This window comes from Aedes albopictus, chromosome 2, assembly GCF_035046485.1.
Source record: "Aedes albopictus strain Foshan chromosome 2, AalbF5, whole genome shotgun sequence".
NCBI classification, from domain to species: domain Eukaryota; kingdom Metazoa; phylum Arthropoda; class Insecta; order Diptera; family Culicidae; genus Aedes; species Aedes albopictus.
This window is the reverse complement of record NC_085137.1, coordinates 282,858,980-282,885,490: the sequence shown is the minus strand read 5'-3', so window position 1 is coordinate 282,885,490 and position 26,511 is coordinate 282,858,980. Positions and strand designations below refer to the sequence as shown.

The 26,511-nt window shown below is 42.4% G+C and overlaps 3 protein-coding genes across 5 annotated transcripts in view; all 3 read right to left on the bottom strand.

Moving 5' to 3' along the window:
• LOC109415156 (homeobox protein araucan) overlaps positions 1-26,511 on the bottom strand; it is a 271,454-nt gene that overhangs the window by 43,700 nt on the left and 201,243 nt on the right. For all 3 annotated transcript variants that reach the window (XM_062851959.1, XM_062851960.1, XM_062851961.1), the window contains one exon: positions 24,276-24,394. In XM_062851959.1, coding sequence (XP_062707943.1) covers positions 24,276-24,394 — 119 coding nt within the window. The remainder of the gene's footprint in view (positions 1-24,275; positions 24,395-26,511) is intronic.
• On the bottom strand, positions 1,909-3,476 carry LOC134287111 (uncharacterized). Its single transcript, XM_062848799.1, has 3 exons — positions 2,850-3,476; positions 2,463-2,770; positions 1,909-2,400 (listed from the first exon to the last, which is right to left on the bottom strand). The coding sequence occupies exons 1-3, from the start codon at positions 3,433-3,435 to the stop codon at positions 1,924-1,926; spliced, it is 1,371 nt and encodes a 456-aa protein (XP_062704783.1). The 5' UTR covers positions 3,436-3,476; the 3' UTR covers positions 1,909-1,923.
• Positions 11,463-15,272, bottom strand: LOC134288807 (uncharacterized). Its single transcript, XM_062854688.1, has 2 exons — positions 12,214-15,272; positions 11,463-12,156 (listed from the first exon to the last, which is right to left on the bottom strand). Exon 1 carries the CDS (start codon positions 15,270-15,272, stop codon positions 12,288-12,290), a length of 2,985 nt encoding a protein of 994 aa, XP_062710672.1. The 3' UTR covers positions 11,463-12,156; positions 12,214-12,287.

Here is a 26,511-nt window from a genome sequence, read left to right as displayed (position 1 = left end):
TCACTAGAATCCAGATTTGGGAAAGGAATCCAACGGAGAAGATGGAGCTCTTGGTTGAGGATATTTATCTCGGAGTACTGGAGCAAGCGAGCGATAAACTTTCTAATGTCTTCGCAAATGATCATCGGAACTAGGATTATGCACTCGTACTGTTAAGCGCTGTTTAGTTGTGTAAGAATAGTTCACTTTCAAAGCGACGTAAAAGTGCCTAGTCCATTCGTAGCCCGCCTACCACTGTTACGTTACATTGATTCTACCAGGCTTATTCATGCCGATAGTTGCTCCAAATAGTATAGGATAAGTTTATATAAATTTCATAGCACTATGGATAACGCCACACATTTCGGTTTAATGATGCTCCTCTCCAACTTCGGGATCCTCCCACGCTCGTCAAATCACTCTCGAATTGGTCAGCCCACCTTGTCCGTTGTTTTGAACCATCCGGATTTCTTCCGAACACATTTTTTGCAGGGTTGCTATCCGGCATTCTTGCAGTATGCCCTGCCCACCATACCCTTCCGGCTTTGGCTACTTTCTGGATGCAGTGTTCACCACATAGCGCAGCGAGCAATCAATGTGAGGATCATTAAAAAAGGCTTCCATGCTGTAAGAGTAAGTGTCTTAGTTAAAGCTATTCCTTATTCGATGTTTTCGTAGTGAACTATTTGAATATTTGAATGTAACATGGCAACATATATCTCAATTATAAATAAACACGGAAACAATCAACTTGATCATTGACCAACAGTTATTTAATAAGAAACTACTATAACGATAACTGGTACACTTACCCTGTGAATAATAATCGAAATTATATTGACGCCGTGGAAATATGACATAAGGAGTTGTCATGTATTCTGTATATTGATTGATGCACCCAAGTGAAAAGAAGAAGAAGTTTTGACATCCGAGCGGTGTGCCGCCGATGAGATCCTCGTCGCTGATTGGTCCATGGATGTAAACGGCACACCGCTTGGATGTCAAAACTTCTTTTTCTTTTCGCTTGGTGCAACAATCAATAGATATAAAAATATAGTAGGTACCTAAGTCCAAATAAAGACGGTCTTTATGCAAATGTCTCGATTATGATTTTTCTTTAAGGCCTTACTGACTTCACCGTTTGCTCTTCGTCGATTCTCTAAATTATTATTTTTGTTGCGCCTTTTGCAAGATATAGGTTCCCCCTATGAATTTCAACCAAAAAATCTTTGGAAAACTCGATCATGTTCTGTAATAACACAAAGAGAGCATCGACGAAGAGAAATCGATAATGTCAGTTAGGCCCTAATGACAAATCATTGTCGATCTATCGTCACGGTTGCATTCATTGAAATATTTTACGAAGCGACAACAATGTTGACGATGATATTCCGGGTTGCCTTCAGGAATATTTTGCGGCATTCCATCAGGAATTTCTCCCGGGATTCCTTTTTTTGATTCCTCCCGGCATTCCTTTGGAGATTTCAGTCGGGATTCTTTGTGGTTTCTTTCAGTCATTTATCCGACATCCTAAACTAACCGAAAATTGGACCCAGAAACTATATACGTGGTCTTACTAAATGAAAAAGTTTGAATTATATCAAAAAAGAATGGTAGTGTAAGAAAAAGTAAGATACATTTTTGAGATACATAGATATCTATGTTGTGAGCCGTAATGTAATCAAGCAATCCTTTGTCTATTCTTTTTGAGTTATCGTTTAGAGTTGTCTTGTATCTATAAGGGGACAATGATTTTCTTTTTTACTACAGCATAGACTTCCGTTTTTTTTTTTTCGTGAAATCAGGTTTATTTTATTGGAACTTTTGATAACAAAGTTATTTAAAGATTTAAATTGTGAGACCATGGTGGGCGTTAATTCAGTTCATTATTTTACGCCGCGTCATAGTCAGTTACCTCAACCAGTTTAAAATGAATCTCTTAAATCATTCGTTTATGGCCAACGTGAGGGCCCTTTGGAATATACCTTTGTTCGCCTTTATCTTCAAGACGTTTTCCAGATTTTCGTCCTTCATTCGGTTTCGTGGTTTTGTGAGTATGATATTGAATTGACTGAAGTCGCGTTCTACACTGCACTGCGTCGAAGCTGCTCCAAACACGACCTTGGCCAACTGCCAAAGTTCAGGATCTTCGAAGCGCCTTTGTGCCCAGTATTGCACGATATTGAAATTCGGAACATCAGCATCCACCCGTTGTTGATATTGCACGTTCCTCAATTTCATTTCCCACGTGCTCGTTTGCGGAGTGGTTGCTGAAGTTTCTCCGAGTCGTGCAGATAGGTAGCTGTTTAAGCTAAACCTTCCTTGCGATGATGATGGCACAGCTTCTTCCGCCGGCGGAGGGGTTGATGATTCCTGACGTGTGGTTCTGTTGATCTTTTTGTGGAGCGCAAGCAGGTAGTCCTTAAAAAGAATATTTATGGCTTGAACTCAAAAACAGTAGCCTGTTGATTTTCAAAACTTACAATTATGCGTTCTTTCTGTGAACACGAAAATATTTTCGATCCATAAAATGAAAATCGAGGATCCATATACACCGCTACTTGAAAAGGATAATTGTCGAACAAGGCTTTTTCTCGAATTTCCATTGATGCCAGGATTGTTGCTCTGAAAATATTGGTTTCCAGCGCCGCTACTCTTCCAAATGCAGTCATCCAAAAGCCAAAAAAGTCGCTGAGGGTACATGTTTCTTTTTGGATTGCCAAAGTGCAATCATATAGTGGTTCGAACGCCGTCACAAATGATCCAATGAATTCCCAGTATGTTGTTAGATCTGCGAAAACATAAAACAATTTTAATCAATACAGAGAGATAGAGTAATAGAGAGATAAATAGAAAACAAGAAAGTTTACCCAGTTCGGCATATTCACAACCAAGCCTTTCGAAGAAATCCTTGCTGTTCAGTAGGCTTTGTTGCATAAGAAAGTTCGAATTCCATCTTGTTGGACCAGGAATAGACGGATATTTTCCACCAGAAACCTCGAAAAAATTTTTGTACTTGGTGTTATGAAACGCCACAACTATCTTGGTGATAGCTTTGATATTCCTTTGATGAACCTCGTCTTTGCACACATCGGAGACCACTAGCTGCACAGTATGCGCACCACAGCGTATGCATGCTACTTGATGTCCACAAATGAGGTCATTCAAATCATTCAAGAACCCTTCCATGGTGTCATCGTAATCTTCGAGGCCATCTACACCATTAGGCGTTTCTTCGTCCGTTTTCTGCATGCTGCCGTCTACACTACAATCGAGATACTGTTCGATGTCTTCTGTAGTGTCCTTCTCCATCAAATGTACCATTTTCACCATGTTGCGTCCATTATCTACAGTGACGCTGTATACTTGGTTGATGTCGATGTTCAATTCCGTCAACTTTTGATAAACCTCGTCTTTCAAATTTGTAGCCGTGTGACGATCGTGAAGTTCAACCATACCTACGATTCAATTAGAGATTGTGGATAATAACTGGGAAAAACTTGTATTGCTCCATAGTCAAGAACTGTAATGGCTATATACCACAGACAAACAGACGTAACACCTTGAACGACTTTCATGGAAATCCATCGCCCAGTTCACACTACCATCACCTGGTGGAAAAGTTGCACGAATCACTGTGTTGTGCAATATCGTCAACAGAAGGCGCTAGTGTGAAACGTCAAACGCATAGAAAAACGATGCGCGCGCTTCTGGTTGTGAAAGCCACAACTATGAGAATTTAAAATGATCGTTAAATGCGTGGTTGATGGAAATTTCGCAAGTGTTACGTCTGTTTGTCTGTGTATATACTGTGATGAATAAAACATGGTCAATGCTTACCGAGCGTTAACTTTTTATACTCGCCTTCTTCCGTTATGAGCTGGGCGTTTATTCCAAGCACACTTCTATACATTTTTGAGGCAGCATCAATTTTTAATGATATCATCTTGCCGCAGACATCATCTTTTATGATGGTATCAATAGCAGAGGCGACTTTTCCCAAATACTGGTGGACGTTCTTGTCGTTGATGGACACTTTCAAGGCTTCACAGTAAGGATCAACCAGATCCTTTATTCCTTCGAGGTGGATGAACGAAAATGGTAACCCATGAAGAGATACACACTTGATCACTCCACCAAATAGGCGTTCCCGGGACATTCGCACAGAGATTTTTGGATCCTGACGTTCTGCTGGATGAGCATTACTTTGACTGGTACCAAGATTCAAAATTTCATACTCTCTCGGATATAGCTTTTGAATGTGGCGCTTCAAATTTCCTACGCTGTAGGTCGCTTGTGTGTAGCTGCAATTTTCAACAGCAGCACACCGAAATCCACCGCATGCCAACTTTTTTGTTACGCTTTCGATGATGTCCGCAATGCCTCGTCGCTTTCTCGAATTTGGAGGATCCATTTTCCGCAACACGATTACTTCCACAGAGGCTTTGCAATATGAAACGACCGCAATGTTTACAGTTTTTGACAGTTCGCTCAATGAAGGATGAGAATATCATTTTTCGTAGTGAGTCATATCTAGTGAGAAGAATTGTCTGAGAGTGAGAAATACATTTCATCGGCGAACATTGTTTACGATTTTTCATTGCATCAAACGTGAGAGAAAAAAGATTTTCGGAGATAATTTCGTGAGTAAGAAAATGAAAATCATATTTTCACTGAAAATTCTAGTGAGTGAATATTTATCAATCGCGAAAAAGAGTGAGAATTCAAAACCCTGCCCTTGAGGTACACCAGATAGAATAGATATTGGCCGCGAAACAGTATTATTGATATGGACAACTTGAGCTCGACCAGACAAATAAGATCGTATTAGGTTAGACGCATTCTGAGAGAAATAAAACTGAGTGGTTAACTTATTGATAAGTTTTGCATGCGAAACGCGATCAAAAGCTTTCGAAAAATCAATTAGTAATAGGAATGCCATTCCTTTTTATCAATGGTTTTCAAGATGTCATCAGTAACTTTTAGAATCGCAGTGGTAGTACTGTGAGCTGGTCTAAAGCCAGATTGATTATCGCTAAGCAGATTAAACGACTCTACAAATTGATGAATTTGGCCTTTCAATATTTTTTCAAAAACTTTAGACAGCCCACAGAGAATACTTATAGGTCTAAGATTATTCAAACCGTTGATTCTAGGCTTTTTTTATAGGGATTATTTTTGCAGCCTTCCAAGATTGCGGATACTTCGAAGAAGTTATAATTAAGTTAAAAACATGACGAATCTCGGAAATTATGAATGGTAACAACAGTTTAATAAAACGTAATGGAATAAGATCCATTCCAACAGCGTTCGATTTGATAGTGTTCATGGCGAAGAAAATATCAGTTTCCCCGATGGTTGAAAAACTGAAATCGCTGTACTGAGAAGGAAAAACAGGTAAATGTCGGTCACAAGCTGTGAAATTTGAACCAAAGAACTCATTTATGTCATCCGCACTATTGGTTACTTCTGCCGCTGAAACAGAACTACTTTTTACGTTCAACTGCTTAAGCTTATGCCACAAATCTTTATTGGAATTTGAAGACGCTATTTGACTAGAAAGATAATTAGATTTGGCAACATTAATCAAATGAGTCACACGATTCCTCAATCGCTTGAAGTTGTCGAAGTCATCATTATTTTTCGGCCAAAGGGCATTCGACCAAATGACGTTCAGCCAAACCGACACCCAGCCAAATAGCGTTCGGTCAAATGATCCGGAACCTCCGGTGGTATCTGATCGATAAGTTTATCGAGATGAGAGAGAACTTCTTCCAGCTGCCGACTAGTGAGACAGATTACGATTGCCCTGATGAAGTTCGAACCAGGAGAGATGGATAGAGGTACCCTGAACAGTAGAATCTATACAAACACCGAAAGCAAAAGACGGGTCTAATTAGAAAGAATAACGTCTTCAAGCGACGATGCCTCGGCAGCAAGAGCGCCTTGTTCAGCTTATGTAAGGTCCGGTTGAAAGCGGCACAGTATCATCTGTTTCGTACTCTATGAACATTGTACTTCCAGAGTATCCAGCCGATACCTAGTTATTATCATCATCACCTCCCAGAGCATCACCACCAAATGCCACAGGTCCTCCGTTGAGTATCACCTTACTATAAGTTGAGTATCACTGACCGGAATTACCAGCAGCAGCGCCGATTATGGATCCAATAGTCGACGCACTGAAAGACAATCAATCCCCCCAGCTACTACCGCAGTGAAGAAGGAACGTATCCAAGAGGAGAACTACTTCACCCGGACCATCGTCTTCTATTCAAATACATCAGTAGCTCAGCATATTTGTAGTTCCGTTTCAAAATTTGAGCTCAATTCCTCAAAACAAACGATAGTTATACCATTTCGCTTGGCAATTCTAATGTGAAAATCAGCCGATCAACTTTGCACAACAATGTTCGGTCTATTTGTCTGTGGCATCAACAATGTTCTCAGGACAGTAGAATTTTATCTAACGCCGGTAAACATTTGCTTACAGCCATGTTTATTTCATTTACACTCGCTTCAGAACGATCCGATTTTTTTCCGGTTGCGGAAATAGGTAAAACATTTTCATCCACTTTTTTACACGTATTTACTTCACTCGGGATTACAACCATACCCTTGGAACGACGCGTGCTAAAACTGTCCACACAGATATCGGTGGGGCAATCGAAATTATTGTATTCCGGAAGCCGGGATGAGGGAGTGAATGAGTGACAAGCCATTCTCGGCTCGATTGGCCGCTCGGGAGGAATACCATCAGGTTCGGTACCGCGTAGAATCGCAAGCCGCAGTGTGAGCAAGAACGGGATGGCGATAGCGGTGAAACTTGTTATGAAATAGTCATGCGCATTTATGTGCTTAATATTGCTTTTTTCACTGAAAATTTTCCTTGCTTCGCTGAACAACATGACGTTTTCTTCCAGCGAAGGCTTACGCGATACAGAAAATCGCTGAATTTCACACTAACACTGCAGAAAATCTGTCAACAATAACTCAATACACATGCATTTTTAGCGAAAGGATCTATTTGCGTGACAACAATCCACTCCCATGACTACCGGGCGGCCGCCGTCAAATATCAGGATTGCCAACTGTCCGGCGACTGCTGTCAGTTTTCTTTGTCGCCGAATCTGGCGCTGGGTCTTCGGCGCGGAAACCCAAAGGTGGGAATAAAATTTTGGGGTTTGCGCGCAATATTGCTGGATTGGAAATTGCGAGTAGCATACATCCCGGTCGGCAGCCGTGCGACACACCACCAGACTCTCACACAGCGGCAGTGTCAGTGTGTCTCGTCTGCTCTTCGGGTAATGGTTGTCGTTGTTGGTTGCGCTTTTGATCGGCACTAAGTGCTGCTCTATTAGGGGAAAACAGAGGACACAAGCCGGGTATGGAAGCTAGTACAGAGTGTGTACTACAAAACCGAAAAAGCATATCGGTAAGAAGTGGTAGAACACGAAAAATTTAAATTTTCCCTTTTGTGAGTCTGCCCTTTTTCTCACTTTGTCGTGGGCTTTGAAGGAATCACTGGTGGGGCAGTTTGGGGCTTACCCACAGATGGGGCAGTGATCCTTGACGGTTTGGCCGCGGATCAGGCACATTGAGAACAATATACGTTATGTAAAGTTGGCCACTAAAGAGACTGTCATTTATGCACCATCATTAAACTAACAATATTTGAATTTAGTCATTTATGTTATGTTTGTGGTTTTTGTTTTGCACCTTTTTCACAAAAAGCTAACACAACATTTTTGCATCAAATATATTTTTGATGATAGTAAAATGTATGTTTCAAGTTGAGTATAATTCATAATTCCATTAGGCTTGCTTGTATCATTCCAACTTTCATTAAAAACGGCTATGCAGTCTCAGGACACATATTTATACGACGTTTATTGATTGCCGAGTCAATGTGGGCTTGTGTGTTATCTAACTGTAAATGTTATGTTAACTGTACATGATTATGAAAAAATAACAAATACAAACCAAACCAAATACTACATATTATTATCGGATGGCGTAACCGTTTTACCAAAATTTATATCCAATATGTGTACTCATATGATTAATGTATATGAGTCATCGTAATAGCTATAGATGTGCAATCTATCAGCTTCATATATTCTCGTAAAAGAATGTATATACACAGTGTAAAGAAGCAAATTTAACCGCGCGCATCAATCGTTTGGGAACCCCTGTGCCGGGAAGAAATTTCCATCAGGCATGCTATGCCAACTAAAGACCGGGCCCATCGGGAGTGAGAGTATGTGTTGTTTTTGCACGTCTCCAACGATGTCCTCGGCTTCGAATGTGGAAGAAGTGATACGTTGGTTAGTCCCTGCAGCTAGCATAAACATACATATAAACGAGCAGCCAGTGTTGCACATGGAACATTTTCATCAGCACAATTTTATCTCACGGCCTATGCTGCCGCCTGCCTTCTCCTCTCTTTTCACGTGCATGGCCCACGCTACTGATGGCGTCGTTGCCGTTTCGCCTGGTATCACTTTAAATTTATTCAATTTAAACATGTGAAACAAAATGGCGGCGCCTAATCGATTAAAGTTTATGATAATGCTGAATAACATTATATTTACTTGCGCCGGCCGAGAAGACCGAAATGATAAATGTGTGTGGACATCTCGGAATTTCCCATCAGCACCGAAGCAATAAGGAAGAAGGCAAGGTCTGACCAATCGAACCGGGCGCAGGTAAGACACTCACCGTTCCTAGTTTTGGTCAGCCAGTGCCAGTGTCGCCATCGATGTCGTTATCGATGTCGCGCCAAACTGGCCATTCTGGCAAATGCGTACGTACCCTCTGTGGCGTTTCTGTCCCGTTACCCTTTACCTCATTGCGCCGGGAGGTTTGAATTTTGCCCATGCATAAATTAGTTCTGCTTTTGGACTTCTCGGAGAGAATCGGGAGACCGGGACCAGGCAAGGATGGGACTGTTTGTGAGCATCGAGGAAAGGAAAATGAAACAAAAACTTATCGAATAATCGTAAATACAAGCTCATGCAATACCACAGTTGATTTTCAAGCGCCCCTTGCAAGACCCAGCCAAGGCGAAAGAAATGAGCAAGAAACTTGTTTTCGTGGGGTGGAAAACGTAATCGCGCCAGATTAATCTATGAGTACGAGCCCCTGACTTGACAGAAGTAAAAATGAAAAGTTTTTACATAAATTTGTTTTACCTGGCAAAGTTAAGCACAAATCAAAAATCAATTAATCTTGTTTAAGAGCTGCGTTTTTCGCATCGACGCAACCGACCGACCGATCCGACAGCGGCGGCAGCAGAAGGCGAGATGCAGTTGACGAAGAAAAACGAGAATTAAATTGACGATCCGAGTAACGTAATAAATTTTAATGGACGGTGGCGCTAAGCGGTCGTTTGCGGACATTTACGGAAACTTTGTAACATTTTATTTTACGGCTGCCAGAGGAGTGCTTGTCAATTGCTTCATTCACACGATCTGCCCTGCACCTGTTTTGAGGGGGTGAATGCGATCCTTCAAACTATCGTACCAGAGGTCACATCCAAGCGAAATCAATAGGTTTTGAGTGCTCCCCTGAAAGTATGCAAAGCAGGTAACGTACTTGAGAAGGCATTTGCATTGATTGGGTCGTTAGGTTTCCTTTAGCAATAAGTTTGATTTTCTTTTATATTTTGGATCTTTCTCCTTCGATTGGTTGGCAAACATTTTTTTCTCTGTTCTGTGATTTATTGAATTGTTAGTGCTAATATATTCATATCATGTACCGAACAATAAACCACTGTTTTTCCACCAATAAAACTTTACTAGCTACATGATTTGTGGTGGTAATTCTAGCCACCGTTCAGCGTCCCCGTGGAGGCGATGTGACTGATACGGACGCATCACGAGCGGTTGCATGTCAGATATGAATCCACCCCTGCCGGTTCCAGTTCTCCCGGGTGGTTGAACAGCAAAAAATAATCTTTGTCACACGACCACGGCCGGGCAGGATGTCACACTGCGGCTGGGGCCTGACGCCACGAGCTCGACGAAACTAGATTCCCCACGTGGAACATGCCAGCAGAATGCGCGGTAGATTTATGATAGTTTATTTTATGGCTTAACCGTGCCGCGTTTAAACAGGCAAATCAAGCGCATGTTACGAGGCGTTGAAATTTTTACGTTCGTGTGCCACCAACGACGGACGACGTGTGACGGATAGCGGGATCATTGGGCTTGTTTTGACTGCATTCCTATTGGGTATGACGAAAAATCAAGCAATAATTTTAGGAGTCTATCAGCAAGTGACAACCCAGAATAGTTGTGGTCAGTAGGTCGATCCAAATTGTAAGCCAGCAACTCATTAACACAGCCCATACCGTAGCAATTCAGCTGATTGTGCAAATGCGTCCAGCCAGCGTCGTCAAATAATTGCTAGGTACAGGGTGGATACAGGCATGATCTCCCACTTTTCACTGTATTGTTTCCCTCCGTGTGCGCATTTCCCTGAGGCGTAATGATAACGACACTTGCATTGTTCTGAGGTGGCTCCAGTGCAGTACAGTGCAGTTGGTATGACTGTTATTAGCGGTGGTCACAGAAGCTGGTGCAAAACTGTGATGTAGTGTTAGATAGACATCAGACAAGTGGCAGGCAAAAGTATGTGCAAAACAAATGATAGCACTCGGATGATATGACGTCCCAGTGGTGAAGTCTAGGAATGCTCCAACGGTGATCAGTCGGAAAGAAAAACTGAGAGCAACCCTGCGCACTAATTGTTTTGCATGTTAGTCAAATAGAGACCGACTGAATAGCATCGTGGTGTTCAGGATGAGAGAACATCGCCGGCAAAGTGCGTTTGGTTGATAGAGAGAAACTGAAAGAGCAAACTGAGGATCATCACCATATAATTAAACACTAAAAGTGCATACAATTAGCTTCATCGTCACTCTTTTCGTTCCTGAGCAGTCCCCCACCCACTACCGTCGCGTTGCGTGCATCGGACGGAAGCAGAATGTGCCGCATATCATACATAATTTCGCTGATTATGCTTACTCGTTTATACACCGCTACACTTCGCACGTACTGCCATCATCCCGTCTCTTAATTCTCTTGAACTCTATTTGCCAATTTATGAGTATTCATGAGGACGGACGACGACGATGACGACAACACAAGGCCCCATCAGTGAAATGTTTGTATTTATATGCTAATAATCGAAACATGAGATATTCATGTTCACGCAGGCAAATTTATAAATAATGTTTAATTATACGTTGTGAGCTCATTCGTGCGTTGCTAGTTTGAATAACTTTGTCTTATGTGGGTGTCAATTATAAGCAACAGTTCATTTTTCTAATAGTGCCAACTACGTTTTGCATTTAGTCCATAAACTGGAAGGGACCTTAAAAATTCAAATTCCTCCCGAGACTGTCACGGTAGTTTCTCCAGGGATTTCTTCCAGAGAAATTTCCGGAATAGAGATCTTTATAATTCTACCCGGGTGTTCCCGAGAGGGAAACCAGATTTTTATAGCAGCTCAGGTTTTTTGAAGCAACGCTTAAACTGTGAAATTTATTAACAAAAAAATCAATTAGCACAATTAACAACACAAACTTAATTACTAATCACTTACAATTAAGTGGTTTCCTCTGCCACAACTTATTTTTAAACTTTCAAATCAAGGGTGGTTTAATACGGGTGCAGTTACCCTAAATCGGTAGCTTTTGCGCGGGTGCTATTTTTGGGACACAAATGTTCATGATTACTATTCGAATCTAGACCAATTCCTTCTTTTTGTGTCTACTTACATTACACTCCACTGGCACGATATGTTTCTTTGGTAGCTTTCCCTGTTTCAGGACTACCCGGTACCGGTATTTGCTCAGCTACGGGGAAATATGCAGGTAAGTATTTGAAATCGTTCAGCTAACCATTTACCTTTCTTTTCAGGTTGTAACTTACGGATTTTCTATTAATTCACACCGCACTCTAAACTTCTACTCGAACACCCACAAGTTAATTAAACTAATTTTGTGTGAATTACCAAAACACTTGCAGAACTGCTTTCTTGGCTACTCTTAACGATGGCGAAATTCTGTTATTGTTATTGCTTTCCCCTACCATATCACGCATCTCATGTCCCTCATTTCACCTACCACTACTAGCGCGCGAGAACTGTCATGCTGTAGTTATGTTGCGGCTAGACTGGTTCAATTTTAGACCGGCCCAGAAAACTTACTTCGTGCGGCGTCGCAACACCCCAGCCCGTAACATCCGACATTTCCGGATTTACCTTACCTCTAGCGCCGCATGGTTCATCACATCTCGTCTCTACACCTTACCATCTGCCGTCCGCAGGTTTGTCAGACTCGCCCATCTGAGCCCTCGATCACCCTCGATGACGCCTCTTTTCCAAGACCTTCGGGGTTTCCCGTCGACCTTGAACACAGAATCGCCCTCTTGAAGCGGTTGCTGATCGTCGAACCATTTCGACCGCTGGTTGACCATCGGAAGGTATTCCGACGTCAGTGCTTCGGTTTCGATCATGCCAGCCGTTTCCACTTCCTGGCAACAGATCTCGTCCGACAACTTGCGCCCCTCATCGAGCGCACGCATCGCCCAACTCTTCTTACGGCGATCGATATTGACTTCATCCGGTCCTGCTCCATTCGCGACGAGTCTTCTCGTCAGCCGCTTTTCCTCGTACAGGTGCGGCAACAATTCGCCGCGGTGCCTCGTCGAAAACGCTGGTCCCCACTTGAACCCCACATCGCTCCCAGAACTCTCTCCATCATCTGCAAGATACCACGGTTCAAATGCTCCGGTGTCGCCGGCTTCGCCTCTTCTAGGCTCCGTAGGGTTTCCAGCGAGTTGCCGTTTCGAATTTCGAACCCGCCTTTTTTGTTGATGGACCTGTCCTTCTGCCTTCAGAACCAGCACCGCCCTGTTCGTGGTGGTTTTTCCGGGTCTGTCCGGATGAGGAAACGTGGTAACTTCTTGCCCTCGGTCCTTCGACAGCAATCTGGTTTCGCAACGATCGCCGACGAGTTGGGTGGTTTGCTCTCGTATTTCCCGGGCCTGTTTCTTCGCTACGGCTCCCCACGGAATTGCCATCACCGATTCTTCCAACGCATAGTGGCTCTTGAGTAGCTCGGGCGGCAGACCCACGTTTGTTATCTGCCGGTGGTAACCGAGATATTTGTCAGCCGTCGCCGAGGTTTCCTGTCGCGGCCCATACACCGTCCATCCAAGTTTGGTTCGAACCGCAATCGGTTCCACGGGCGTACCCACCTTTGCTTCTATCGGCGCAAACGCGTGGATGTTGTTTACCCCTATCAGCAACTGCGGCTGTCCGTCGTACGATTCGATGGGCAGCCCTCGCATGTGCTCGTACTGTGCTGCAAGCTCCTCCAAATCCAACTCTTGATGTGGCAGCATCAACTTGTCTACCGTGTGCACTGTGTGTAACAGCATTTTGCCGCCGGCTGCAGCGCCTGTTCCCGACGCCCAAAGACTCATTCTTCGGGAATCCTCCTCTCTCGACGTGTTTCCCGTCCACTGGATGGTCAATCGCTCTTGTACTCCGACCGCGCCCAGACGGTCGGCGAGCTTTTTCTCCACCAGCGTGACGGAAGCACCTTCGTCCAGGAACGCCAGCACTGACACCGTTTTTCCACCGTAGTGCAGCTGCACCGGAACGATCCGGAACAATACCGTGCAGTTTGTCCGGATGTGTGCACTCAGCCCGACCGTATTTTCGACCGGATGCATGAGCGGGTTGGGTCCAGCCTCATCCGAACCCTCCTGTTCGGATTGGGAATCTGCTTCGGACGGCGGCGGTGAATTGAACTCCACGAAGTCCACGTCAACGTTAGCTTCGCAGGCGTCTGCCACGATGTCCATCAGGAAATCCGTCAGCGTCCGCAACGTTGTTTCCCCTCGACCTCGCCGGTAATGGACCCACTCACGCTTTTCCCGATCCGGCAGCTTGGCGACCAGCGACTTTATCAGCAGCGGGTTGACGAGGTGTTGCCGTAGATCCGCTGCCTCTAGATGGCCGCAGAGTTGCTCCACCGTGTTTCCGAATGGAACAAAACTCCTCAGATTGTCTGGCCTCGGGGGTTCCAGCCGGTTCACCTTGTCCAGCAGGCATTGAAGCAGTTGTTCCGGGCGGCCGAAGTGCCGGCGCAGCTTCTCGATTACTTGCGGGATGGATTCGGGAAGAAGCAACTGCCCGGACACCAGCTCGAGAGCGTCGCCTTCCAGAGCTTCCTGAAGTCGCATCAAGTTCTCGTGGTTCATGTAGCCGCAGACATCGTTGGACACTTTGTAGGCCGCGTAGAACAATGGCCACTGTGCTGGTTTGCCGGAGAATTTTGGGAGTTTGTAGGTTAACCCCATCCTCGCAGCCAGCTGTGCCTTCGTCGGTCCGGTCTGCTGCTGCCCCAGCCCGTTTTGGCTGAGACTTCCCACTTTATTGCGCATCTTCCGTTTTGTCTTGCGCTCCATCGACGAGACCGAACTCTGACTCTGCAGATCCGAATCGTCAGAATACTCGTCCTCGTCTTCTTCGTCGGTGCTGCCGTAGCCTCGCGTTTGTTTTCTCTCCTTCTCCTTGCTCAGCTTCAACACGTTTGGGTTGATTTTGCCGGAAGGAATCGCTCGCGAAACATCCGTGACTACTTTCGGCGCCGGCTTCAACTTTCGACCCGAAAGTTCAGCTAGCTCCTCATCCATGGCCGCCATTTGCATCTCGAAGGACGACTCCCTGTTCGCCTTCAGCCGCTGAAGCTGCTCCTTCTTCTTTTGGAGCATCTCCGCTTGCCATGCTCTTTGCTCCTCTTGTTCCTCAGCGCGCATCTGCAGCTCCAATTCCATTTTTCGCTGCTCGAACGCACGCTGCATCGCCATTTCTTTCTTCCGCAGCAGCATCTCCACCTCCAGCTCTTCATACTGCTGCTTCTGCTTCTCTTCTAACGCTCGGCCTTTTGCTTCCACGCTAGACGCAGCTAGACGAGAGCTGACGCTGGATATCTCCGACTCGTTGCCGTTTTTCCGGGTGCGAGGCTGCTTCTTGGCGTCCTTCTGCTTCTGCCGGTACTCCTGGGCCTTCTTCTGGCAGGCCTTGCTTTGGCAGTACCACTTCTTCGGCAGATTGTCCTCATCGATGTCCACGCAACATGTATGGAACCATTTAGAACATCCGTCACAGCAGACCATCACCTCGTCGCTCGTAGATAGTCCACAAATCGTACATTGAGTTGCCGTCAGATCCATGACGGTTTGGTCGTGGGTGGACTCAGCATCGGAAGTCATCTTTTGGCAGGTCCGAACTTCTCACTTGACACTATCACTTCGCGGAAGTTACTTCGCGGGTGTCACTTAATTTTTAAGAATGTTCCCGAGAGGGAAACCAGATTTTTATAGCAGCTCAGGTTTTTTGAAGCAACGCTTAAACTGTGAAATTTATTAACAAAAAAATCAATTAGCACAATTAACAACACAAACTTAATTACTAATCACTTACAATTAAGTGGTTTCCTCTGCCACAACTTATTTTTAAACTTTCAAATCAAGGGTGGTTTAATACGGGTGCAGTTACCCTAAATCGGTAGCTTTTGCGCGGGTGCTATTTTTGGGACACAAATGTTCATGATTACTATTCGAATCTAGACCAATTCCTTCTTTTTGTGTCTACTTACATTACACTCCACTGGCACGATATGTTTCTTTGGTAGCTTTCCCTGTTTCAGGACTACCCGGTATCGGTATTTGCTCAGCTACGGGGAAATATGCAGGTAAGTATTTGAAATCGTTCAGCTAACCATTTACCTTTCTTTTCAGGTTGTAACTTACGGATTTTCTATTAATTCACACCGCACTCTAAACTTCTACTCGAACACCCACAAGTTAATTAAACTAATTTTGTGTGAATTACCAAAACACTTGCAGAACTGCTTTCTTGGCTACTCTTAACGATGGCGAAATTCTGTTATTGTTATTGCTTTCCCCTACCATATCACGCATCTCATGTCCCTCATTTCACCTACCACTACTAGCGCGCGAGAACTGTCATGCTGTAGTTATGTTGCGGCTAGACTGGTTCAATTTTAGACCGGCCCAGAAAACTTACTTTGTGCGGCGTCGCAACACCGGGATTCTCATAGAAGTATTCCGGGATTACTTCTGGAGCTCCACACAAAAGTCTGCCAAGATTTCCCCTGACATTTAAGCAAGGATTTTTTATCCCAGAAGAAAATCCAGGAAAATTTCCAGGAAGAAACCCGGGAGTAGTTTTGGGAAAATTCTGCGGGAAATCTCGAACAAAAATCCGAGCAAAGTGTCATGTGGAACCATGTGTGGAACTTTAAGGGCAACCCCGGGAGGAACCTTTTTTAAGGAATTCCGTTCCGAGTTTTGGTGGAAATTCCGAGATACATTCGTGGGAGAATTCCGGGAAGGAGCTCTGACATATTCTTGGAGGATATCTGGAGAAGAAAATTCTAACAACACTCCAAGAGAGATAATGAAAAAATCTCCAAAATAAAACCCGAACTTGAGCTTCATTGACCGCCCGTGGATGCTACTCCAGTATCGCCAGACCAGCTATGGATTACTTCGCGAATCAAGGAATTAATTAGATCGCTGCCGGGAATTAAAATAAATTAATAAAGAAGAGAAAGAAAGTGTTGATTGCAATCATTTGTAACCACAGCAGACCGAATATACCTCTGTGTTCATGCGGATTTCAGTGTGTTGGTAGGATACGGTTGGAAAAGGGTTCACACATTGGTGCGTGGATGCCAAACGTAAGGTGAAAGATTTGTGTGTTTAATACTTTGAAGATAATGCGGCAAAGTTCGCTTGATGTCATAACTCGAAGACGTTATTTGATACATTGATACTGTGCTGTGAAGGTTGCAAGGAAGGCAAACGGCTTTTTCAACCCGTTTCTGTTCTAGAAAATGCTATGAACATGTGAATATACATGGGTTGTACGTGTAAAGAGGAAAGAGTAAGTATATAGAAAGAAGCAAAGGAGCAGGAAGGGACGGGCCAGGGATTTCACCCAGAACCTTCTGCATACAAATGAGAAGCGGTAGCCACTAGACCACAAATCCCATCATGGGGGATAATGAAAAAACCTCCGTGACAAATTCCAGAAATAACTCATTGAAAAAATATTAGGAAGCATTACCGCACACATTTTGAAAAGAGCTTCAAAATAAATTCCAAATGAAAGAGTTTTATGGGAGACTCAACAAACAACAAAAAAAAAAACAAATGCCCGCAAGAACTTCTGCAGAAATTCTGGGAGAAACTTCAAGGATATATTGCGGGAAAAATATCGGATGTAAATGTTCTGAAATATCTCCCCAATTAATAAAAGTATTCAAACATAAAAAAAAATATTTTGTATACTCGTAGTTTAGGTAAATGATTTTTTACCAGCCAAAAAACGCCAAAAACAAATGGAAAATGTCGATGAAATAAATTCTGTGTTGCTTTTTATTTACTACAAATTTCGCATCTCGGTAAACGAGTTGCAAAAGTCCAACAGCTGAGATCTTTGCAAAATATTTACTTATTCTCGATAATATTTTTAATGAGATTTCGATAAACCATTGCTCGGTGAACCTTGAGAAATACGACGGGATACCAAAAAGGTCAGAATTGAAATACAATCATGTTGTTGTTTGGATGCTGATAATAAATCATTCCATGTGCAATCGTTTCATTGTGAAATCGTGCAATGGAGTTGTATTGCTAACCTTGTCAGTCAGCATATCGCTAAATATGGTCATTGCCTGCTCCTATAATGTACATTGTATCATGTCTATGCTTCACCTTGCGCAGTTGTGCAAACGCTCCAAGCGTTTGAGAAAACATGTTATTGAAAATTGTACAAACTATTTCACCATTGAATATTTTCACCCGTTTCTAGTGAAGCATTTCAATTATTAGCCTACGCACATTTTTCACCGGTCAATCGACGTCAAGTACGCCATCACCAGTCAGTCAGAGCCAGTCAGCTAGTACGCACCAACAAACAATGTATGGTGGGTACCTACGTCGGAATTCAAGCACGCACGCATTAAACCATCAACGCGTAGTCATGGCTGACTTGGTGTGGCGCTGAGCGCAATTTTACGCCTGTCTAGACGATGATGATGGTGATAGTCGGCCTTCAAAGGTCTTTTTCAAGCAGAGACGTGAAGCTGTTTATTGTTTAACATACTAAAAGTAGGTAGATGAAAACAAACAATCAATGAATGTGTTGAGCTTCAAGCAACTTAAGACTTTCTGCTATTCTTTTAGTAAATTTGAAAAAAAAAACAATTGCAATAAAATTGTACAATTCTTCCTAGTGATGAGATAAAGACAATCAATCTGTACATATAATTGGTTTTAATAGGAACTAGCCAGTCAGCTGATTCTAGTTAATGGGCCGTTAAAGCTGCCCATAAGCAAAAAGGCCTTCCAACATTCATTTATCGCAAATTAATTAGCCACCTGAACGGAATCGGGTGAGAAGTGCAGCCAACTAATGCTCATCGATGCAAAAGCATCATAAAGAGGAGCATGGCCACGGTGGAAGATACGGAGCTCACCACGTTCGGATTAATTGGCCGTTGCGTTTGTTGTTGTTGCTTGGACGCAAAATTAGGTTCGAAATTGAAATGCTTTTTAGATTAAAGGCAAAAATTCCCCAAGTTACTGCCGCCACGGGAAGGGTGAGAAAAAGCAGCAAAAATTTCGCACCTGCTTACATTTCATTAAATGTGCAAGTGCTTTGTTCAAATGTCAGGCACGCTCTTACTCTAGGTATGTTGGTGGCGGGCTCAACACATGCTGTAAAGGCAAGGAAGGTCTTCAGAGAAAGCGGGAAAAGGAATAACTGGTTAAGGCATTTGCAGAGCATTTGATAAACATGTTACACCGCGTTAATTAATTGTAGTGATTTTATCACTATTTATAATTTCTAATTACCTTCTATGTCGTTTCAAAATTCAACTGAAAACTTAAATAAACGAATTTGTTTATCTCCAAAGAGGTTTAATGAGAAGGCCAATGCCTAGAAGTTTATTAAAAGTTTTGCTGACTTTGTGGACGGCATTCACATTGGAATTTACCACAACGCAGTGGAGGAAGCTTTTGTTTTCTTTGAGAAGAGAGTGGGCAGAGATAATTTGTGTCTAAAAATGTGAAGGAAGTACGTACATGGTGGCGTATAGCGGCAGAAGCAGGTCTAGAACTGTTTACGTTAATTAGGGTATGTGTGCCATCAGTAATCTCACGCTCCCATATCCATCCTAATCGAAAACAAGCGATTACGGCGCCGATTGATTCCGTTCTTTTTGTTTCCATGGGTGCTCACTTCTAACAAAAAATACAAAAATAAGAAACAAAACAAACAGCGCTTCAATCCTTTGTTTTTCGTAGGATGAAAATGGGAGCCACATGCTTAATACGGGAACCAATACCCTATATATCTAATGGAAACATTTTTAAATAAGCTGGAATGCAATAGATAACTTAAAAGGTGAAAGTAGCATTTCGATGAACACTTGAATGTTAAAAATTACTACTGTAACACAAGGGTAAATCACGTCGATACGACATATGAGCAGACTGTGGTAATTCAAATCTTGAGTGGATATGAGAAAGTTATTCAAAAGCCACAAACGGAGAAAGTGGAATTTTTATTCCTGGCGAGGTCAACGATGGATTTTTTTCGATTCACGCTGGAAAGATAGATTATCTACAAGTTATGATATGTCTAAGCAACCCAAAGCGTCACAGCTCGTCTTTGCAGAAGTGTAACGATACCCTTAAAACGGATTGATTGGTTTGACGAGAAACTCAGATCGTGAAAACTGTGTCTCCTGCTAATTTCCCTAAGATACGTATATGATTATGAAAACTGTAAGAACCTTGAAGTTAGCCTAAAGGTGAAACTTTGTATTTGCATTCCAATGTCTTACTGAACTAGTGAAAGTAGCCCATTATCGATTTGCCTCCGGTTTGTAGTACTAAAGCTGCCATATGAAAAACCAAAACTGATTTATCACACGATAAGTCTATTTTTTCCGCATCTTCAATACCCTAAATTCAATTGAGTTAACCAACTACCCTCAGATAGGCTCACTTTCAGCAAACAGCCAGACTTGTGATTCCACCCTCGAATAGAGTAACCGTATAAACAAGTCCATTTAGGGTAGGTAATCATGAATTGAACCAAATTGCGGCTTTCTGAAGCAGCGGCACTTTTGATCGATTTTTTCGTCCACATGGAAATAATTTACTACGGTAAGGTCTCACGTATATGAAAGCCACGGGTATAAGCTTTCCGTAAAGTGACAAAAAGTTAACATTTGCACCAAATTTCATTGAGAAATTCAATTATTTGTCAATAGTGATTTTAATCTTAATTTGAACCATCGTAATCATAATTTGAACCAATTTTAATCTAGATTTGAACTAGTGGCGGCAGCAGCTCGAGCAATTCCCGCAACAGCCAATTTCATGCTAAACAACTAAAAATCACATGGATCTGCTAATTCTCATAACTCTTTTTCATTAGCCAATGGAATTTCAGCTCAGAATGTTCGGAATCCTTCAGGAATTCGAAAATTAAATTTGGAATTTTCCATCGCCCAAGAGTAAACAAAGCAACCACTAGCGCAGTCTGCAGGCCAACACTGGAAGCTCGCCCCCATTCACTAGTTCAAATCTAGATTTCAAATGGTTCAATTCAAGATAAGATTCTCCAAGTAAGAATTTCTTAAATTCGATAATTTTATGACAAATAATGTGGAATATTATTCGGTTGGTCGATTCTACGATAAATAAGCTTTCATTTGACGAGTTCACTTATTGCGTGTGATACAATGCATGAGCTGTACGAGTGCACCGAAAATGTGCTTCCTCTGGGGGGGAATGGGTGGAATCTCAGTGATTTTTCAATTGCCTGTTTTCCATGACAAAAACGCATGTTTCAATGCTTTTAAAGTCCATGTTATCAGGTTATATTACGGAAAGCTGTTGACCATCCTTTTCGGGACAATATTTGCCTGAAAAGTACGTCGTTTTAATGAATTTTGAAATGGTTCAAATTAAGATTACAATTTGACTAGTTCAAAGTTTGATTTCTTACCCTACGAGCATATTTCACGTATTAAATCACGGAACGGCAAACATTGAACTAGGGGAGCATCATCAATTTCTATTCCAATCATCATCTGCCGCAAAAAGAGGTTTACCGGAGGTGGAAAACGATTTCTCCCAGTTTTGGTATCCTCCTCGCCTTACTTCCTTATACCCACTACATAATAGATCGTGAGGAGGTGGCAATGGAGGAAATGCGAAATTTATCAACTTTTATGTATTATGCGTGCCAACAACCGAACGATTCGCATTCATTCATTTTTTCGCAATCACACTCGAGAGAACGAAAAAAATGGAACACAAAAGGAAACGAATCCCCATGCGGCTTCCTTATAGGTATTGCCACCAGGTTGCTCCAGCCATCCATCATTGCGTGCTCTGCCAGATTTTCCCAGCAAGCATTGATAATTTGTCAGATTCCTTACATTTTCCAGGTGCCACACGGGAAATACGAGAGAAGCGAATCATCCTGATCCACATTTCATCGAAGTCCTTCCAGTCAACGAAAGTCCTCTACCAGTATCAATGGAGTCGACTTCTATTTTTTGATAAACCTCCAACGTTTTTCAGAGAAGTTTTCCATTCGATGGAATTTCTCGCCATCGTCGTCGACGGTTGGACACACGTGGCATTTTTCCTAGATCCTCGTTCACATGGATGTTCAACACACTTATAGATGATACTCGCTGCAGCACGTGGCAGAACGAAGCAATAATGGCCAAAGGCATCATAGCAGGCAGTGTGTGTGTGTGGTGGGACTCTGGATACACCGTGTTCGGCATGGCTATATTGATAGGTTTCCATTCCGGTTTTTATTGAATCGGAAGTGGTCTCATCCCCACTCTTTTGGATGATGTTTAGCGAAAAAGCACTGGTTGCTTCACTTTTTTATTCAAAAAAAAAAACGGGAAGCACTCAAGAGGTCGAGGGTTCGCGATACATCTCACGCTGAGCTGGCACTAGGGGAAGGTAAAAGTTTTTGAATTTTTTATGGGTACTTAAATCGTTTTTCAATTTTGGTGCCGTTGCTTTCGTTTATTGAATGATATTTTATTATCGCCTGTGGAAAGCGTTCGCAATACAAGATGAGATGGGAAGATATTTTGGAATGACGTATTCTAGAGTTTCTGGTATGGGAAACATACACGAACTACGTAACGAATGAGTCGTCATACGTGGCTGAGCCCTTTCCTTTCCACATAAATTGTGACGGAATTTATGGACGCTCCTTATTGACGCGACGCTGATTCCAAACTCTTTAAATTGATACCTCGTTTATCTGAGAACCTGAAAAAATTCGTTCCAACCGACTCATTGAAGATAGGCCTAAATTAGATATTAGTGTATGATACCCGGCAGAATATAGACCGGTGCAAGGAAGCCGAGAAAGAAATTCACCGAAGAATGCAGTATGAAGATGGTGCGCCATGGAACAAAATGGTATTCGAAAGTTTTACAAATCGTTCAATGGCGTGGGGAGGAAAACAGTGCTGTCATACGTTCTGTGCAATGACCGAGAAGGTATTTTGCTGACAAATAAAACTATGAGGGTATCGCGCCACTTGGGCGGTGGCTTCTATATTCGTCTGTTTTCCACTATAACTCAGTCAATTTTGAACCAATAGACTAGAAATGTTGTACACGGGTAGATACTATACCTATCCCACCACATTCCAAAAGTTGTGTCAATTGGTTCAAATTTGACTGAGTTATAGTGGAAAACAGACGAATATAGAAGCCATCGCCCAAGTGACGCGATTCCCTAGCATAATATGGAGAAGTGCACCAAAAAAGGATATTTTGAAGATAATAAAACACGGCGGAGATAATATTCATTAGAGAACTAGGGAGAGGCCAGCGCAACCGTGGCAGGCCGCGCACAAGATGGTTGTTTGTGATCGAAGAGGACTCAAGAGCTCTAAATTAAACTAATGATTGAGATTTAATATAATATGTCTCGTAACTAAGTAAGCTACAACCTTGTTTGTTGAATCTTAGTTACGATACAGAAATCGATATCTGTACAACATAGCTCTAAAAACCTAGCGTGAACGTAATCAGGAAAATCTTCAAAGATATATTTGTAGTTTTCTTGCTAGCAATTCCGTAATGATAAAACTAGAAAGAACTATTTCTGATTATTACAGTGGCAGTTAGAATACCAAATCGTTACTTAACAGTAAATCTAGAAACAGTAGCCTATGCTCTACGAACTAAAAATCTATGTTCGCGCCCTGAATCCAATTGAGGGGTCTCGCTTTTGAATGTTTGCTTATAAGCTAACATTTCAAGACAATATATGTTAAACAAATTCAAAGTCACATAATCGTTTGAACGATTACCATCTGGAATGGTATGGTAACGCTGAACTTTGGAATTTATCATTTCTGGGTTTGGTTTAATAATTTCTCACAAACATTTAATAGTTTCGAACATGATAGGCTATCAGTCCCTCTAGCCCATCAGCCACTATGAGCTATTTACCTTCAAGATTATTGGTCACAAAGAGGCGTCAATAATAATATGAAAAACTGCCAAAGGTCACGCGAGTCTGTGCGTACATGGTTGCTCACCCCGAAGGGTGTTGTGTAGCTTTCACTCAGACATCCGACACAGGCAACAACGCCCGGTCAATGCAAAAGGACTTCCTACCTAACCATAACCATACTTTTCCTGCTTTAACAGAAGAACATTGCATCGCAAGAAAACCAACGATAATGGCCACTGGCAGCCACCCACTACAATAAAAATATACTTTTTTTATGAATTATTGTAGACCGCAGATTTTCCTCTCTGCCTTGCCCAACTGAGCATTTTATGAGTTGAAACAAGCAGCCGAGGGATACCGTGTTTGAGCATTCGTAATAAAGTGTGATAAAAATATACAAAAGCGAGGAGAGAGCAACAATCATAAAAGTAGGAAGGAAGTAACTACTTCGCACTGCGTTTCGAGGCCAATTTTCGAGAGGGTATTATTGCGAGAAGATGGGAGTGTATTTTGGCATTCGGCCGGCAGCAACCCGGAAGCTCCGGAACGGCGTGACTTTTCGCAGTTCCGAGGCATCGGCATATCCGGATGCGGTGGGTCACGATAATAAAAGGGTATGATATTTTTTTTTTCTTTCGCTACGCTTGGAAGCAGAAACTCACCCATAGGCCGCTAGAGTAGGATCGTACGGGTAGTATCCGGTCGTGGGCTGCAGGCCGGCGGATGTCCACGCGGTCATATCACTAGTTGGTCCACTTTCCTTTAAAGCATACGGGTTGCTCTGTAAGAGGAAGAGAAGGCAAAAAGAGGGAATTATTTAATTGAAATTGAAACCGCAAAATGATATATTCCCATCTTGATAGCGTTGGTGAGTACCATTGTGTTTACGAATTAAGCCAGACAAAACAAAACAATTAACACTTTTATGTTTTTATTGTTTCTCTTGTGCCCACTACCGACTCCGCGAAACCTGTCCAACCTGAGTGATTTTCTTGAGCTGCACGTCTGTCTGTCTATCTTCTTCTATTACAAACGGGTAACTGGGGGAGACAAAAGTAAAACGTACATTGAAAAATTGAAGTAAGTTCCTCATGTTACTTTGACTTACTTTGCTCAAGAGAATGAGCTACAAAAATAAAAAGCATTGTTTGAAACCCATACACCAACTCAATTGTTACGTTGACGTCGAAGAAAAAAAAAATAAACAAATATTCTACAGATATCGATGAAAACTTATAACAAATTTCAGTAGACTCAAATCGTCTTAAAACTACAATATATTTCGTAAAACTGTAACGACTACAACGACACTTCAAGTGCAGTGCCGGAAAGTGCCAAAAATAGGAACCTCTGGCTGAATGTGGACGCTCATATCCCTGCACATCTTTGCCAGCGAAAGCTGCTCCGACAACGACGCCAGCAATCTTTTTCTTCTATAGTATTAGATAATAGTAGTAATTTGCAATTCATTTTCTTCGAAGGCTGATTATGAAGCTTGGTTCTTTTTTTTTTTACATTTTTCTGGCACCTACGCATTTTACCCCCTTCTTCCCAGTAAGTGACGACTTCTTGTATTTCTGTGTTCATTCACATTTTCCCTCTCACTGCGCCTCGGCAGCCGCAGTAATTCAGTTTTTTTATTATTAACAAATACTTTTGTGTGTTTGTTTTTCCATCTGGCTCCACCCTCTTGCCGTTCTCGTGATGCCTTGAAAGCCAGATGCAATTGAGACTGGCTGCCGCTTGAACTACCAACAACTGGCTGCGGCATCGAAGCGGTTCATCATATCATCGCAAAAGCGCCACAGGTAATTTAAATTAACTGCACTCTGGCTGCCAGGTAGACCATCGGAGACGAGAGCTTTGGCCAGCACTTTTCTTACTGCTTCGGGTAATGCACTTTTCTGCAAGGATTACAGTGACGTTTCAACCAGGGTTGGCTCATGTGGACAACGGTTTTTGCTTTTTTAACGGAAGCACAGCATATTATCATTAATATATTTTTGATAAGGAAACTTGTTCTTACTTTCAGTTGTTTATGTCTTTCATCACGCTCGTATATGTAGCGTAATAATGTTTTGACTCAAACGTTTTTTTTATTTCTAGGAAAAAATAAATCATTTATTAACATTTATTAGCCTCTATTTCCAAAAATCTCAACTACAAGCAATTTGTTAACAAATGGCCAACAGCCGTAGATCAGTTTGATTATATTTTACGTGATCCACGATCCAAGACACACTATTTCACAATGCATGCCACCTCTGATACGGGTTGGACAATAGAAAATATATAGCGGGAAGTCCTTGAACCCGCTGTCCATTATTGGACGCGTAACACAATTAATGCGCGATAGTGGCGGAATTCAAGTGTCCAACCTCGCCCTGTGTACCCTCTCGGCCCGAGCAGCACCAGCGCAGCACCGTTTCTCTACGCCTCAGTTCACTTTGTAACCATTAACACCTGCGCGCTCTCGCGCTCCCATGGGCAAACAAAGTTGGTAGAAATAGCTCAACGCCATCCAAGCTAGAGCATGCCATAAATGTATTTTAAATATTTCTCCTTCTGTATGAATTTTTACGTTTTCCTGTCTTTTTTCGTTTCCAGTTCGTATGCTAGAATTAATAACTTAATTTTTATCGATAAAATACCTTACGTAAGTCGCCTGACCAGGGTATGGTTGGCTTACTGTTTTGTTTTCTGTTTATTGAATTTCATAAACGATAAATTTATTAATGTGGAAATGCCTTTGCCTGGCGCGATAAACCGGTGCAATTCTTGTTTCACCATGTAGTAGCTCGTTGCTTTTGCACTCGACGCTCACGTCTATTTGATAAGGTAGCAGCGGCGCACACAGTTAGCTTTTGCTACTACATAATCGGTTAAAATAACCCATCC

Bases quoted from the DNA above. Each gene is read 5' to 3' on its own strand.
- LOC134287111 (XM_062848799.1), bottom strand. From the start codon at position 3,435: ATGGTTGAACTTCACGATCGTCACACGGCTACAAATTTGAAAGACGAG. The intron at 2,771-2,849 runs GTAAACTTTCTT...ATGTTTTCGCAG, and splicing joins TTGTGAATATGCCGAACTGG to ATCTAACAACATACTGGGAA. The intron at 2,401-2,462 runs GTAAGTTTTGAA...ATTCTTTTTAAG, and splicing joins CACAGAAAGAACGCATAATT to GACTACCTGCTTGCGCTCCA.
- LOC134288807 (XM_062854688.1), bottom strand. From the start codon at position 15,272: ATGACTTCCGATGCTGAGTCCACCCACGACCAAACCGTCATGGATCTG.